Below are 16,578 nucleotides of genomic sequence, written 5' to 3'. Positions count from 1 at the left end.
ATTGTTCATCGGCAGTTTGATGCTAGAACATCATCATCATCATTATACAGCTTCCTGCTCTGGCCATTTCCGAACACCAGAGTTTGGTTACTGCCAGGCCAGCCCGGATTGTGAACTGCTGTATGAGGGCAACACTGTCGAGTTTGACTGCTATCCTGGGTACGTCCTTGTTGGACAAAATATCCAAACCTGCACGGCAAACGGGTGGGACGCTGAAGACATCCAATGCGTGCCAAGTACGTATATTTCTATTCTTTGGATGCTGATTTGAGTATTTATACCGGTTGTATAAGATTTGCAGAGCAGCACATAACGTTACTATGGAAATATATTCAAAAGTAGATCTTAGCTCGGAAATAAGCAAAATTAGAATTAGTGCCCATTTTCTTGAAATTGAGTAAGGGAGGTACAAGACGCTACCCATGTGCGAAAAAACTTGTAAATACTGCACGTGAAACATAGTGGAAAGCGAAGCACATAATATTTCAATCTGTCACTAAATTCCACCCAAATGTCTCAATGCAAAAACTACTATACTCCTGATATCACAAACCCACACATTACAGAAAAGGCGGGATCCCACTGTCTCTGAAAAAGAAGTGGAACCCTGAGCTAATAACTCAGAATCTAGAGTAGACACGTGCTATATTGTTATACACTTTACCATTTCGTGTTGGTTGCAATTAGCCCGCGGGTAAGAATCTGCAATAAACTTGATATGATGACAGAGTCCTCACTGGGCAGAAAGCAACCACTGCACAAATAGCATGGCAGGAAAATGTTAGTAAAACCTGTGTGTCTAGAGTAAGACAAAGACATGGGACTGAATATCTCAAATGTTGTGCTTGTAGATTCGCTGAATGATGGCTTAATGGTCACCGTGAAAATATGTCAAGCGACAATGTTTTGACTTGGCCAAATATCACCTCCTATTATTGTTACCTTTTGGTGTTTGGCTTAGAGTTGACTTTCCAGCTGCAACACGGCCTGGTGCCACGTGCTCACGGAGACGTGATAGAGGTGTATACTGGAGCGGACCTCGCCCTGGACTGTACACTGACATCTGGGGGAAAACATCGTGTTCCGGAACTCTCGTGGAAGTGGCAACCATGGAACAGTCAAACCAGTTCAAGCAATCAAAGGTCCTGTACTGTTTCACCTATCATAACTTACATGTGTTGCATTTACTAAAGTTCAGTTATTGAAAACAACGGAATTGTACAACATTCTGATTAATTATGCAAATTAAGTCCTCATTTGCATAAAATGCATATCATTATGAACATCTTTGCCTAAGCTACCGGCATGCCAAAAATGATGTCAATCCGTCATTCCTTTCTATAGCTATCCTCTTTGGAATGTCTTGACAAAAACGCCCCTGCAGTTCCAACATTAAATGTTAGGGGCCTGAAACTTGACCCACTTTGTCATGACATTAAAAGCTATCTACCACCCAAACATTAAAACCATATCATGTCCGGTCCAAGAGATACATTGAAAAAAACTGCTATGATAGAATATTGTCATTAATTATGCAAATATAATCTAATTTTGCATAATTAGTAGTTCATCTTGTACAACATTGTCTGAGGTACCTACATACCAAAAATCATGAAAATCCGTAGTTCCCTTTTTCAGTTATCCACTGCAGAATTTTTTGACAAAATGCCCCTGCTAGGGAGCCCAAACTTATGTCACTTCTTTCTGAGCACAAGAGCTACCTAACGCCTCAAAATCGTGACCGTAGCGTGTTCAGAACATGAGATAGCAAAATCGGGAGTTGCGCTGCAGTACCAAGGAAAGAAGCTAGGGGGTCCAAAATCTAACCACTTCTAGCTTTCATCACACCCCACCAACACACCAAGTATGAACCATTCCCTCTTGCCGTTCTTGAGTTATCTTGTTGACAGACACATACACACACACACACAAACGCTAGTGAAAATATAACCTCCATGACATTTCATGGAGATAACTAGAGTTCGGTGACCTCATACCTCCATGAATATTTAGAACTTTTGTTAATTTCATGCAAATGACTTAACATTAACATGATTTATGCATGGTGTTGTTCATCATTGAATAACGTACAGTACATGTCACAAGTAAAATTTCCAATTCAAATCATAAATCATAAAGTTGTTTTGCAATTTTTACATAAATTATGCAAACAAGTTCCTCATTTGCATATTTGATATCTGCATATGTTCCACCGATTATAATTAACAAGTGTTACATTTATCGATGTCCAGTTATTGCAAACAATGGAATTATACAATTTCCTCATTAATTATGCAAATTAAGTCCTTATTTGCATAAAGTGCATATCAATATGAACATCTTTGCCCAAGCTACCTGCATACCTAAAATGCAGGCAATCCGCCGTTCCTTTCTGCAGTTATCCTCTTTGGAGTGTCTTGACAAAAACGCCCCTGCAGTTCCACAGTTGAATGTTAGGCGACTGAAACTTGCCTCACTTTGTCATGACGCTAAAAGCTATCTATTGCCTAAATGTCACGACCATATCACGTACGGGACAAGAGATACATTGTAAAAACTGCTATGATAGAATATTCTCATTAATTATGCAAATATACTCCTATTTTGCATAATTAGTATTTCATCTTGTACAACATTGTCTAAGGTACCTACATACCAAAAATCATGAAAATCCGTTGTTCCCTTCTTGAGTTATCCTCGTCAGAAGGTGATTTTTTTGAGTAGTAGATAGTCCTTGTAGCCGAGAGTAAGTGCTGTGAGTTTGGGCCCCTTAGCTATTGGAACTGCAGGCGCCGGTTACCTTTCAAATTTTGGACGAGAATAACTCGAGAACGTGTTGACAGATCGTCATGTTTTTTGGTATGTAGATAAAATGAGTGATACTGATACTCATTATGCAAATCAACAGCTAATTTGCATAATCAACGAGGAAAGTTTATAGATTCACTGCATTCTATGATAGGACTTTAAAACTTGTCACGTATGTAGCTGGGAAGAACAGAAATGTCGATAGATATCAACTACCTCATTTGCATAATAAATGGAAAATACGAACGTGTTGGCGGATCGTCATGATTTTTGTATCTATGTAGCGCAAGTGAAGACTTACATAATAAGATACTAATCATGCAAATTCACAGCTAATTTGCATAATTGATAAGAAAAGTTCATAAATCCACTGCATTCCATGATATGACTTTCAAAGCTGTCACATAAGTAACTGAGAAAGAGGGCAGAGAGTAAGAGGTGTATGTATGTACATGTGTCCCTTACCACCATTTTTTGGAACTACAGGAGCCAGTTTAATCAAAGACTTTGAAAGCCAATAAGTCAAGAAGGAATGAAAGGACCATCATGATTTTTGGTATGGTGATGCTTGATACAATATGATATCAATTATGTAAATTGAGGTCTTATTTGCATAATTTATGGCGAAATTTTATAACTCCAGGCATATAAAATAAAATGTGATGACTTACACATTTATGTCTACAGACATCATTCTACACGTGCCTACTCTAAATTCAACTTCTCTTTTGAAAAGTACTTTCGCCAAAATAAATCCCCTCTTGCCAACATAAACAAACTAGAGTTCCACGAACACCTTCGCCAAATAATCATGCCTTCATTCAAGACTTTAAAGTCAAAGCCTCCTCTGCTGGAAATGTGAAACCGTGAAGGCGACACTCGAATCGGTCAGGCTGCCAACCTCTTAGTAAAACTAAAAAGTCGTACTTGGGATAACGCCAAGGTGCGAATATACCTACTTTACAATTGTTGAAGTTGGGGATTTTTGCCATTTTTAAACTAAAATGTATAGTCGTATAAACAACCAAATGACAAGGAATTTGGTATGAGGCATACAGTATATGCACACAGGGCTCCATTCACAGTTATGGTGTACATCAATTATGAAATTGTTAAATTTGGATTAGTTTGTAATTTTTGACCAAAATGTATATTTTGGCTTCTTGTGTCATGAAAAAGCCAACTGATCTGAAATTTGTTATAATAAGAGTAGCTTAAGCAGAAGGATTGACCAGTTCATTTTACATAGATAGGGGTGTTCCGGAAGAGCAAATTCTTGTATTGCGGGGAACTATTTTCAAAAGCCATTTTGGTTTCAACTTTTTAAATTTTTTCAATGAGTTGAAATTTGGCATGGCCATAAAAGGCCTTGAAATTACTTTATTCGTGGTTTTTGGTCATTCTTAGACCAAAAATATATTTTTGGACCCCTGTGCCCTAGCATTCCAACCAAATGACCTGCAATTTGGTACTTTGGACATATGCCACACCGACATTTTAACATACATCACTTCAATATTTGGCCGTTTTTACTTTAAACGTATATTGTTGGCTCCTATACCCTTGTATTCCAACCAAATGACCTGAATTTGGTGTGAAGGTCCGATTTGGCCCGGGGGCCGAATAGTCCTGCAAAGGGCCGAATTGCCCTGCTGTCGGATCGTCCGACATTCATAAGCACAGCTTTTTTTCGCACACTGGCCTGCGGAACATGCTGTTCTAAGCTTTCGTTATAATTCACAAATTTTGCAAATAACGATTTTTTTGTTCATATTTGATAAGGGTGAATATTCAATATTTTTGACCAAGAACATTCAAACTTTGTTCACTACTTTCACATTGATATGTTTAGCACTGCGACGGACTTTTTTGATCAGTTCTTCGTCCATGACGAAACCCACAAGCGTCTCTTCCTTCCGTCCATCTCCAAGCAGCACGCCGGGAACTACACCTGTCAGGTGGGCAGTCCGGACAACCAAGGAGCCACTGTAGTTGTTCAAGTACTCAGTAAGTTAATTTGATTCACGATGGCATATGAGCATCCCTTTCACAGTTAAATCTCTACTCCACATTGCATATTCTGATTACCAGTGATATGATGGCGTTCCGCGTGGTCATAGTCGGCTGTGTTCTGGATATCCAAGATGTGTTTCAAAGCGAGTCTGTTCTTGGGACCCGCAACCCTCTTAATGTTTAGGATCGATAGAGCGCATCCAGAAATGCCGCTTGCCCGCGACGTGTTTACTGGGGCACACGCACTGAAGTACCGCTATCTCCGGTTCAATAGTTCGAAAAAGAACTGTAGCAGCAAACCAATCAAACAAAAGAAACCCCGCACGGGAGAACAAAGATTGCGGCCTTCTGACCACGAAAATCACATGCAAGATAGTCTCCGCCTCCTGGGACACTTAGCTCCTCCCCCAAATGCACTTTCCGGATAAACACGTCGGCTTATCCATATTGCACTCCTTAAGCTAGGGGCACAACCCGCCGTACGTGCAATTTGCCCGTACGTTTTTTCTGGGAGGTCACGTCCGTCACGTATTTCTGAAAACGTGGGGAACGACTGGCAAGAGCAGGGAGGGAGTACGTCAACGCACGTCACTCGCACGGTCGCTCTGCACGCCACGCCTGGCTGCGAGCGGTTGCGTTCATCATTCGTTGCGCAAGTGGTAGGTGAGTTGCACGTGCTTACGTACGGTCTCTGTGCGATTGCCACGTTAATGTATGCAGGCCCTACCTACACGTGCTGCTTACGTACGGTTTCCTTACTTCCCACTCACATGGTGTAAGTGCGTTCGTTCAAGTGCGATGAACGTAAGATTTTCGGGGATATAGGACGACCTTTCAAGGTCTTTCTTTTGGGCGGCTCTGGTCGAAGCTGGTACAGATGCAACTGACGGCTCCTTCTGCGTATTCTTACGCATCTTGGAGACGGGTTGGCAGTCTTTCGTCGACTCGGCTTTATATACTGCAGAAACTATGTGCTTACCACGTGCGTTGTACTTGCGGAGCACCTGCTCCCTCGTTACAGTACAGGTGTGTTCTGCATCGGCATTTACAGGTGAACAAGTGGAGCACGAAGTAATCACGGAACACGCAATCACGACGTGCGCAGCACGCACGTGTTACGTGCGCCGTCCGTACAGCAATTGACTATGAGAAAACACTCACGGAGCCAGTGCGTTGTGCGCTCATTGGCTGTACAGGGCAGGTGCGTCGCCCGTACTGGCACGTACGGGGGGCGAATCCGCAGCCCGAGAGCAGAGAAAGTTCTGCATGCACTTAAATTTCTACGGCGTGTCTGCGTGCTCCCAAATCCGTGGGATTCGTCACGTGTTCGTACGGAGACGGTACTTACCACTTACGGATACCAAAAGATTGCCCACGTTTTGGCACGTAGACAGCACGCACTTGCAAGTACGGCGGGTTGTGCCCCTAGCTTTACGGGGCACATTCTGGATATCCAAACGAGCTCCTTCGCTTGTGACGTGCCGTGCTCTGGATATCCCTAAAGCATTTCTGTCCTCTTGCCATGCTAAAGAAGAAGTGCAGATTCAAACCTGAAATTCAATCATTAGTACAAGCAGAAGGTACAGAATTCTGTGATGGTGAAATATAAAATCAGAGAAACATTAGATTTATCCTTTCTCCTTTCTTTTTAAATGCTTCTTAGGCCATGTTGATTTGATTATATGGATGACATCCTCTGGGAAGTCCAAAACTGATGCGAGCGAGCGAATGAAAAAAAAGTTTGTCCAAAAAAAAAAGTTGCTTTCAGTATGAAATCAAAAGGGCCAGGAAGGTTGAAAATAGGACTAAACACACATAGAATGGTATACCAACAGTTAGGTCTAGGGACCAGTACATCATACGGGTACAAAACATCTTTTTCTTCTTGGACCAATCCGAAAAAACAGACCTGAAAAAAAAAATAACACACTATGTCCGCAGGCATTTGGGGCCTTACCGGGGGCCAAGAAGACAACAAGAGTGAAGTCAAGTAGAGTTTATTGTCAATTGTACCAAGTTTCTATAGTCAAAGGTACAGAGACAGTTAGCCTAAATATTACATGGAGATGGGATTTTAAAATGCTAGTGGGAGTCCAATGATCCACCAAATAGACTCCTTTGTAGCAAAATTTACCAATTAACATTGTTTTGAGTATGAGTCTATGACCATTGTTTTGAGTATTGCCAGTTCTCAAGTTTCCACACACAGGTTCAGGTCCGCACCTGGAAATGATCCTCTGGACCTGAACGGGACCTATACCTGAATTTTCTGTAGTAGTACCTCCCCCTACCAACAATAGATTTTTTTCTTTCTGTCCTTTCTTTGACTTAAGATTTATTTTGGCATTCTATGGCATTAGTTATCTGTTTTCTGATACTTTTTTTTTCAATCTACAGAATATTTGTGCTCACTTAACAGTTGCTTTGCACAATTTATTGTGTGGTCGAAAACTTTTTTTGTTGTTGAAACGGCCGAAAATTGGTGCGAGCGCGGATGTCATCCATATAATCAAATCAACATGGCCTTAGGCTTATATGATATTGACATCGACCATTTCATCAAGTATCCACATGTATCTTTAAGGTCCCGCTTACAGTTCAAGCTGCAAATGACTAAGTACGCCACTTCAACTTTTAAAAACCAATCAAAACTTACTATGATACACACTCTCACCTCTACCAGATTTGATCCGGAAAATATATGCTCCTGGTTCACTTGTTCATGCCCCAGCTGCTCCCCAATGTAACTCCATTCTACCTCATAATATGTATCCGTTTTTGTTGTTGCTTGTGCTTGTTCTACTTGTGTTGCATTTGTTTACATCATTGTGACATTTGTATATAACGTTATACATTATTGACGTTGATTTGTTGATGTAATCTTATTTTATCTTGCACAGAAGCGAGGAAAAGGACTATATAACGTCCTTGGTTGACATAAATAAAAAAAAGAAAATACGTACATGCATTTTATGCTACCATTTGTGTCACATATGTCTCACTTACCTGTGGCGGGCTAGAATTTGGAATTCTAGCCTGAGACACGGGAATTTTGTTGTTGTTGATGCATGTTGTTGATGATTTGTCTGTAGATTCGTGCAGCAGGCTTCTGCCGCCTCAGAATGGGACAGTGACGCGCTGGAGCCACACGGTGGGGACGGAGGTGTCGTACTCGTGCCACGAGCAGTATACTCTCGTGGGGAACAGCACCAGACGGTGCCAGTCCACAGGGCAATGGACAGGTTCAAAGCCCTATTGTCAAGGTAACCTTTATCTCTGTCGTCATTTCAGTTGACCGAATGAAAGGTCCTAAGTATGCACGGATACTAGTATATCTGTAACGCTGTTCAAGTTCCATTAGGCACTATGGGTAATATATGGACATGGACTTGACTCCCGTTACGCTCTGTCAATAAACATTGTATCGGCGTATATACCTCATGTTCCAGTGTACAGGTGCAGGGAGGTGAGCGCTCCGGTACACGGCGGGATGACTCCGACATCTTTCCTGCTGGGGTCCATTGTTTCCTTCTGGTGTGAGCGCGGTTATAACCTGAGCTCGGAGGTGGACCTGGTGTGTGAAGATGACGGCACGTGGAGCAGCAAGGTTCCAGACTGCATCAGTGCGTACATTTCCTACACGGCAAGACCATCAGCACTCACAAACACAATCTCACGACAAGAGGGGTAACATAACAAGAGAAAATGCAGGATGCTTCCCTTCCCTAATGTGCCTTTTGTCAAGCTACTCACGCACATCACGAGGTTCAGGTTAGGTTAGGACAGACCCTTCCTGTTGCGCTGGGGACAGAATGCCATGAGAGTCTAGATATTTCATCATGTGGCTGTGCACGATGTGTTTAAGCACTTTACCACAGACAGTGTCAGGGACACAGGCCTATAGTTTGAAGGCAAAGCTATTATTGCACGTAATCGTACTACAGGTAACCGTATGTATACTACTGGTTGTCGCCATTATGCATATTTTTTTTGTAAAATCTGTAGACAAATTCCCCCTGGATGAAATGTAGTTGTCAATGAAATGACATGTAAAATATAACTCATTTAAGGTCACTGTGAACATCACGCCTGTGGGAAAGGTGAGAAATGCGTTCTTCTTGACGGAACGCCGGCTTGTGTCTGTAAGACGGCGACAGACTGCTCGGTGATGCCAGGGCCAGTCTGTGGATCGGATGCAGAGACGTATAGGAATGAGTGTCAGATGGAAGTGACATCCTGCTCTCTTGGAAAAGACATCAGCGTGGTTCACACTGGCTTCTGTAAAAATGGTAAGATTATTACATCACTGTATGAAAACACTACAACTTTTCTACAAATACCTAGTAATCTCAAAAGCTTATATGACACGCTGGTCCCATCTCTTCAAATTACAGTATGAGCTTCATTAAGTGAAATAAAGAATATCAGGCTGTTTATTTATCTCTAATCCAATTGAAAAGCAAGGTGACTTTGAATTCATCTAATCTTGGCTTGTATCTGTTCAACATGTTTTGCTGTGACCTGTACTTACGAGGGGAGATCAATAAATTCTCGGCCTCACCCAGAAGTAATAAGCACAACTCAAATTTCGAGGCACATCTTCGTAGTATGAAGTCTTTTATCAATATCCTCCAAATTTTAAATCATTGCAGTCATTACTTTCCAGGCAACGTCTTTTCCTATGCTGTAAGTTTTTTGAAGACATTGTCACAATGTTTGATAACGATTCCCCTCATATTTCACATAAAAAGAAGTGTATGTCTCATCTCAATAGTCCATGTTATTTTACTTCTCTCTTATTTACCGTTACTGAGTGTCGCCTGCAAAGTAATGATCACAATAACTAGGATTTTGGTACACATTCATAAAAGATATACACTATATACTTGACATACTTCGATATCTGAGCTGTGTTTATTATTTCTTGGTGTGGCCGAGAACATATCGATCAGCCCAGTGTGGCAAAATGTGCAATAAAGGACTTCATTGAATATCCTTCTTGTCATGAAACACGTCATATCAAACACATCTGCGTATCATACTGTAATGTTACTTCTGTATCATACTGTAATGTTACTTCTGTATCATACTGTAATGTTACTTCAGCTGTTTCATACTGTAATGTTACTTCAGCTGCATGTCGGGCACTGCTAACTGCTGTACCGTTGTGCCTGACCTTGCAGCTGGTCTGTGCTACGACGTACCAGTTGCTGTTCCTGATAATGATCTGACCCAGTGCACCCATCAGTACTACATGGATAACGGTACGGCCAGCTGTGAGCTCGTCCCCGCTGGGACATGCATGACAGGACTTCAGGGTTTCCAATCCAAGGAGCAATGTGATGCTGCGTGCGAAGGTAAGACTTACGTTTAGGGCACAGGGGCAAGTTATATTAAGGACTAATCTTACACGACTTTCCTCACTTCACTCAGGTGGAATTGAGTACACAACTTCCGTTAGGGACGTCCCTTGGATAGGACGTTAAATGGCGGTCCCTCGTCTGGGGAGAGCCGCACCCCATTTAAGCACCCACCACACCTTTCGAAAAAGAGTAGGGGCATGCCCAGGTGGGCGCTGGTCAAAATAATTCTGTCTGTAGTTGATGATTCACTGCAAATCAGGCCTGGAGAACCTCCGTCCCGTATCACCCGGGAGACCTGACGCACCCGTCTTGCAACAGCTAAGTCACCAAGTCGACTACCTACCTAGTAGGGCATCGTTAGGTTATAAATATAAACCAATAAACCAACCATTCTTCTAACACCCTGTTTCTATCACAATGTACCCTGATTGATTCTGTGGTCATTGCTAACACTCCTGCAGCATCTATGGTGTGCGGTATGCGTCCTGCAATCACTGGGAACTGCAGTCTTAGTCTTGCCCGCTGGAGCTACCATCCTCACGCTGATGATTGTCTACCTTTCGTCTACACGGGGTGTGGTGGGAATGAAAACAACTTCCTGTCCAGGGATCAATGTCTGCAGACCTGCCCAGGTAAATGTATATAATCTAACGACTCTCTGATTGTGGGCTTCACAGATCATTTACCGTCATTCTTGACTTACAATTAACAGGTTTTATTGCTCGTTTAGTTCAGCATAATTACTAGTAAGTAAGCTGCTTCATGTTGGCTTACATTATGCCTAGGTTACACATAGCCGAATTTGGCTCCCGACTCTCTCCCGACTATGGTTTAGGAGTGATTCGGGAGCTAGTCAGCTGTAGTCGGCTGGCGTTCGGCTGAGTCGACTGGTGTTCGGCTGGCGTTCGGCTGAGTCGGCTAGTGTTCGGCTGCTCCATCCGAATGTTTTGAAATGTTCAAAACATTCGGCTCTGAACGGCAACTCTGGAATGGGTCGGTTGGTGATCGGCTGGTGTTCGGCACGGTCGGCTAGTGTTCGGCTGGTGTTCGGGAGTAAGTCAGCAGTAAATTAAATCCTAATCACGCCATAAACATTGCTGATTTACTCCCAGCTTGTTTCCAACTTACCAATCATTCACCCCAAGACCGTAGACAAATCTCTGCTAACTCATTTCCAAGCAAAAAGACTATTGCCAGGACGTAGACGAATCACCCCCGAACTTCACACGACCGACATCCAGTCAAAAACAAAAAGAACCATAAATGCCGCACTGGAGCTATATGTGATCCAAATTTAATCTCTTGGTTATGTTTACAAAATAGAAGAAAGGATAATCTTGATTTAAAACGAAAATGAGCACTCTTTTGAAAATCGCTGATTATGTCTATTTCAAGTCGAGAGAGGGTCGGCAATCGGTTGGGAATCAGTCATGAGTGATTTGGCAGTCTGCGGCTAGAGGTCGGGATGGTTGGTGATAGGTTAGTTAGCATTTGCGACACAGTCGGGAGTAAGTCATTTACTGGTCGGGAGATGTTCGGGACATGTTCGGCGCTAAAAAAAGTAGGCTTGGTCTAAACAGGTTAGACTACTTCCGAACTACTGCCGACTTGGGTCGGCTAAGAGTCGGCTAGTGTTCGGGAGCCAAAGTCGGCTATGTGTAACCTAGGCATTAGGTTACGTGTGTTTGTTGCACATCAACATGATATTCATTTTGACTCCCGATGACAGCGAGCTCACGTGACGCATGCTATCTTGCAAATGTTGGTCGTATTTTTTTTTACAAAATTGTGTTTCATCAATTTTGGCTTAATACAGCTCTATGGTATTTTCTGTGAATATAACCGTCATAAATAAGAAGTTTTTAAAGAAGACAAGAAAAGGTCGGGTTAAGAATCTGATCCGCCATTGTTGTTTTAAGCGCAGTGGAGAAAGTGAACAATTTTTCATTGCAATAAACGCATGGTCTTAATAGCGACTTCAATGGATGTGCAAAGGAAGCAAATTTACGGAAGATGTGTTATTTAGGTACCTGAATTCTTTGTGTTTTGAAATTGACTAACTCTCGCTGTTGTTGATTTACATACAAGTCACCACTCAAAGACACGGGCGTGAACATTTCCCTACCCTGGTCAGGCTGGTGGTGGTTTTCAGCGGGAAGTTCGCACATCGATGGCAAATGGTTATAAGTGTTTTAATAGGGCATTGGGAATGCTGAAAAATCGTATGCCTAGGCCCTCTAGAGGACACAGACACGATATTTGCGGCATAAGAACCTGGCCCATAATGTTCACTCTCCCAACAGGGTTAACTGTCACGGCAATGCTTTACGATACCAGTCATGCCTTTTCGGCCTCAGCAAAATGGTGTTGGGGCGTGGCGCTTAACCAACTATCAGCCAATCCGAGAATTGCCTTATCACAGTTCTTTTAGCGTCAGACTTGATCATCAGTTACCAAATTAAAAATTTGGGTGAAGGCACCACCGAATACCGACCGAGCATACGAAGAAACCATTGTCATAGCGCAAAAATAAACAGATCTTTGTGCACACCATACTGTAGGCTGTGTTGTTGAAATTTGCAATCTGGCCCCTGATTGGCTGCCTGCGAAAAACCAGGCAAGCTCATTAACATTCAAAAGCAAGATGCCCCAAATACTTTTTTCTGAAGCTGAAAAGGCAGGGTTGATATCGTAAGGCACGGTCATGAGACCCAATCCTGGGTGGGAGGGTGTTAATGTTGAAAGCCGCAAATCAGCGCTCTCCCGCTTAATCTTGACAAATGTTGTGGTGAATAGCCTATCATGACGACAGCTACCACTTCAGTATTGTTTGTGTAGATGCAGCGTGATATAACAAACTTCCCGTTGAAACCAGAGGGCTGGGAGCATCAGCCACAGGCCCGTCCGATGTGTCTGCCTTTAAACGAAAACTATCTACATTTATGCAAAACCGATTCCGACAAAACTTCAAGCTAGAGCAGGCTTGCACATGGTCACTAGCATGCTGTTGCGCCTCTTGCATTGCCACAAGGCCACGATAATTTTGCCCTATATTATGACTACATGTATATCTATTTCATAGATTTGGACTCAATAATGTATGTGTTGTTAAGTTGATTTATCTTGATTTGAACGTTACATTGATTACGATATCTCTTATTGTATTTTATGTATATTATGTTTTGATGTATCTGATCATTGTTATGTTTAAGGTATGGCGGCTTCGAAAAGGTGTCTTTTGACACCTGTTCCGCCATACCTTCCAGTGTGGAGAATCCAAATAAATAGATAAATATAAGGATTATAACGGGGGCTGCCCTAAAATGCCCCCTGCCCTAAGATGCCCGGATTTTTTGCTGATCTTATTATGCATAAGTACGCCGTGTTTGTTGCCACTGACTATGATGATTAGAAAGGTAAATAAACCAAGTCCAAACAAACAGCTTTTTTTCTATTAAAATGTTCACTTCCCCTTTTTTTGAAGACAGAATTTTTACAATAATGTTGGTACTGCCGAATCACTGTGGTCACCTGTTACTAGGTATTGATGGCTCGTGACCATAAATAAACAACCACACAACTGTCATACACATAAGAAACAAAGCTTCACAAAACACTACAAATATTGGTCTTCAAATGTCTGTTGAGTAGAAGACCGGCCATAGAAAAAAAAACATAAGCATCACCGCCGTTGTTTTCCCCAGGGAGCGTGGCCCCGCAGGTGGCAGACGAGCGAACGCCCAAAAGATTTGTTACTTTAAAAATGATTCGTACCGTCTATAAAAATGAAACTTCACAGAGTGATGTCGAATATGTTTCCCAATACGTACACAGAGTTTTTTTTGTGATTTTGGCGTTGTCGTTTTTCGTAATGATTTTGTTAGTCAGGCCGCCGCATTCAGTGATCTTCAGTGCATTTCGCCCATTTCCCATGAAAACACGACCTGGATTGTGAATGATTTAGCCCTCCTCGCGGGAGACAAGAAGCACACACAATCACAATTCTACTGTCAAAAGAAAGCTAATATATCATGAAATTAGAATTTTCATTTACATTTGTCTAAATTGGTCACCAGCTTCCGAAGAGAGCAAATTCCAAAAGCGGGGCAAGTTAGGGCGCACTGTTTAACGCGGCTCAAAATCGGAATTTATATTCACGATAACGTCCTCGGTGTTTGCCAGTTGTAACGCGGAGGGTGAAGAGTTCATGAACAGTATGGATGCCTTCCTTATTCAAGTATGGTCTCTAGATGAATGTGTTAAAAATTCATTGATCAAAACTTGACCACTCTTTGGCAACTAGTGATGGAGCGCCGTGAGTTCGAGCGCGTAAAATAGTGGGCATCTTAGGGCGGCCCCCGTTATGTTATGAACAACTTACTCCTCTTTACCTTTGCCAAGAATGTTATGTTTTGTGTGTAGCGTCATGGTTTTTGGTATATAGCAGAAGTGATGCCTCATATTGTTTAATATTAATTATACGAAATCATTATAATTTGCATAATTAATGAGGGCACTCCATACACCCCCCCTGTTCCATTATAGGACCATTCCATCATGTGACATTTGTAACTGATAAAGAGAACAATGTTGATAGATAATCACTATGCAAATGATGACCTAATTTGTATAATCAATAAGAAAATCATGTAAATCCCATTGTGGCAAATGTTAGGAATTCCTTCCTTGTATCTTGTGGCTTTTGGCAGTTATGTACGGGTGAACGTCGTTGGAGTTCATGCAAGGGAGGACCTTATTTACATACTTGATGACAAGGTTTGGTCCGAAAATGGCTAAAAAAACTTCAATAAATTCTTTTTAAAGGTATACGGTAACTCTATCCTTGTGCCAAATTTCAGGTCATTTGGAAAGAAAGAAAAAGAAAGAAACAAACAAAGACAGAAAGAAAGAAAGACAAAAAGAAAGAAAGGTGATGAAAACAGTGCTTTCACTCCATACTCCATGGAGCAAAATAATCATGCAGCTTGCATACCTCGCTAATTTATATGGCCGTCTCTATGGTTCATTTTTTCAGTGCGCTGCAAGACGTGTGAAGCAGTGATGCAGTTAAACACGGCTTGCCGATTTTCGACCCTCCTTGGATCACACGGTATGCATAGACAACCTTACCAACAAATCAGGGGTGGCACATATCCTGCAATATGTATTCATGATAGGAAAATCCTAATCTACAGAATTGAAAATACTTAGTAACATACGGAGGATAGGGGATGGCGATAATTGGAAAAATACAAAAAACTTTGGCAGTATAGGATAATTGCATTCTGAATATCATGGAAATTTGTCGTTCCTCTGTTCAGGTATCCTCTTTGAAATATTGCAGAAAAAAACTCCTCTGCAGTTTTAAAGCAACTGCAGTACCAAGGTCACACTTTGACTTTCCAACCCCTATTTACACACCAATTCTAATCGCAATCCATCCAGAGGTTATTGACTTGCACTGACCACAAATATCCGAAAAAAACCCACTAACACACCGAAAGCTATGCCCCTTTTATTCACAGAGGTAAACATCAAGCTAACAGAAGTGAAATATACGACTCAGTAAAATTTGCGTCGGTATTTCCTCTATCCTCACCCATCTACTTTGCTGCATCTCTTCTCAGCTCTGAAGACCAAAGTCCTGCAGGTTGCTGCAGACAAGTCCTGGGTGACCCTGAACGTTGAGGAAAGCCTTCATTTGCCGATCTCAGAGCTACCAGCAGGAAACCTGACTGTCCCTGTGATGTCCTCACAAGGCTCCTGTGGATGCCACCCTCCCCGTCTCCTGCCGCTGGACTCTTCTTATCTCATCATCTTCACCTACCAGCTGTTAGTGGTGGATGAAACCACGTATGTGGAGTTGTGGAACAGTGAAGTCGAACGGCAACTCAACAGTCTTTCCAACTGTGTCGTAATGCAGTCTAATCCTGGACAGTAGTTTAATAACACAAGACGTCTACTCCTAGACGTCTACTCCTAGATACAAGAACTAGTGCAGTAACACAAGAAGTCTACTACTGGACAGTAGTGCAGTAACACAAGAGGTCTACTACTGGACAGTAGTGTAGTAACACAAGAAATCTACTACTAGACAGTAGTGTAGTAACAAACGCAATCTACTCCTGGACAGGAGAAGTGTAATAACATAAGACGTCGGCTACTGGATAGTAGTTTTGTAACACAACACGTCTACTCCTCTACAGGAGAAGTGCAGTAACACAAGAAGTCTACTCCTCTACATAATTGTAGTAACAGAAAAAGTCTACTATTGGACAAAGGTTAAGTTTAGTATGAGTAACATGCAATGATATAGATGAAACTTGGACTTTAATTAAGCATTATAGACTGACTTGTGTTTAAATGCTTGTGTGTTATCGTTAAAATTCCTCAT

At 41.9% G+C, this 16,578-nt stretch overlaps 1 protein-coding gene across 1 annotated transcript in view; it reads left to right on the top strand.

Annotated features, from left to right (window-relative positions):
• Positions 1–16,578, top strand: part of LOC118420753 (sushi, von Willebrand factor type A, EGF and pentraxin domain-containing protein 1-like) — a 41,156-nt gene extending 24,578 nt beyond the window's left edge. The window contains exons 14-24 of the mRNA XM_035827720.1: positions 51–236; positions 962–1,142; positions 4,661–4,815; positions 7,914–8,084; positions 8,271–8,444; positions 8,892–9,110; positions 10,005–10,178; positions 10,646–10,816; positions 15,220–15,294; positions 15,812–16,119; positions 16,169–16,578. Of these exons, the coding sequence (XP_035683613.1) occupies positions 51–236; positions 962–1,142; positions 4,661–4,815; positions 7,914–8,084; positions 8,271–8,444; positions 8,892–9,110; positions 10,005–10,178; positions 10,646–10,816; positions 15,220–15,294; positions 15,812–16,119; positions 16,169–16,180 (1,826 nt within the window). The 3' untranslated portion in view covers positions 16,181–16,578. The remainder of the gene's footprint in view (positions 1–50; positions 237–961; positions 1,143–4,660; positions 4,816–7,913; positions 8,085–8,270; positions 8,445–8,891; positions 9,111–10,004; positions 10,179–10,645; positions 10,817–15,219; positions 15,295–15,811; positions 16,120–16,168) is intronic.

The sequence above is a fragment of the Branchiostoma floridae genome, chromosome 8 (genome assembly GCF_000003815.2).
Source record: "Branchiostoma floridae strain S238N-H82 chromosome 8, Bfl_VNyyK, whole genome shotgun sequence".
Lineage (NCBI taxonomy): Eukaryota > Metazoa > Chordata > Leptocardii > Amphioxiformes > Branchiostomatidae > Branchiostoma > Branchiostoma floridae.
The sequence above is the reverse complement of the archived record's forward strand: the minus strand, read 5'-3'. Positions and strand labels throughout refer to the sequence as shown.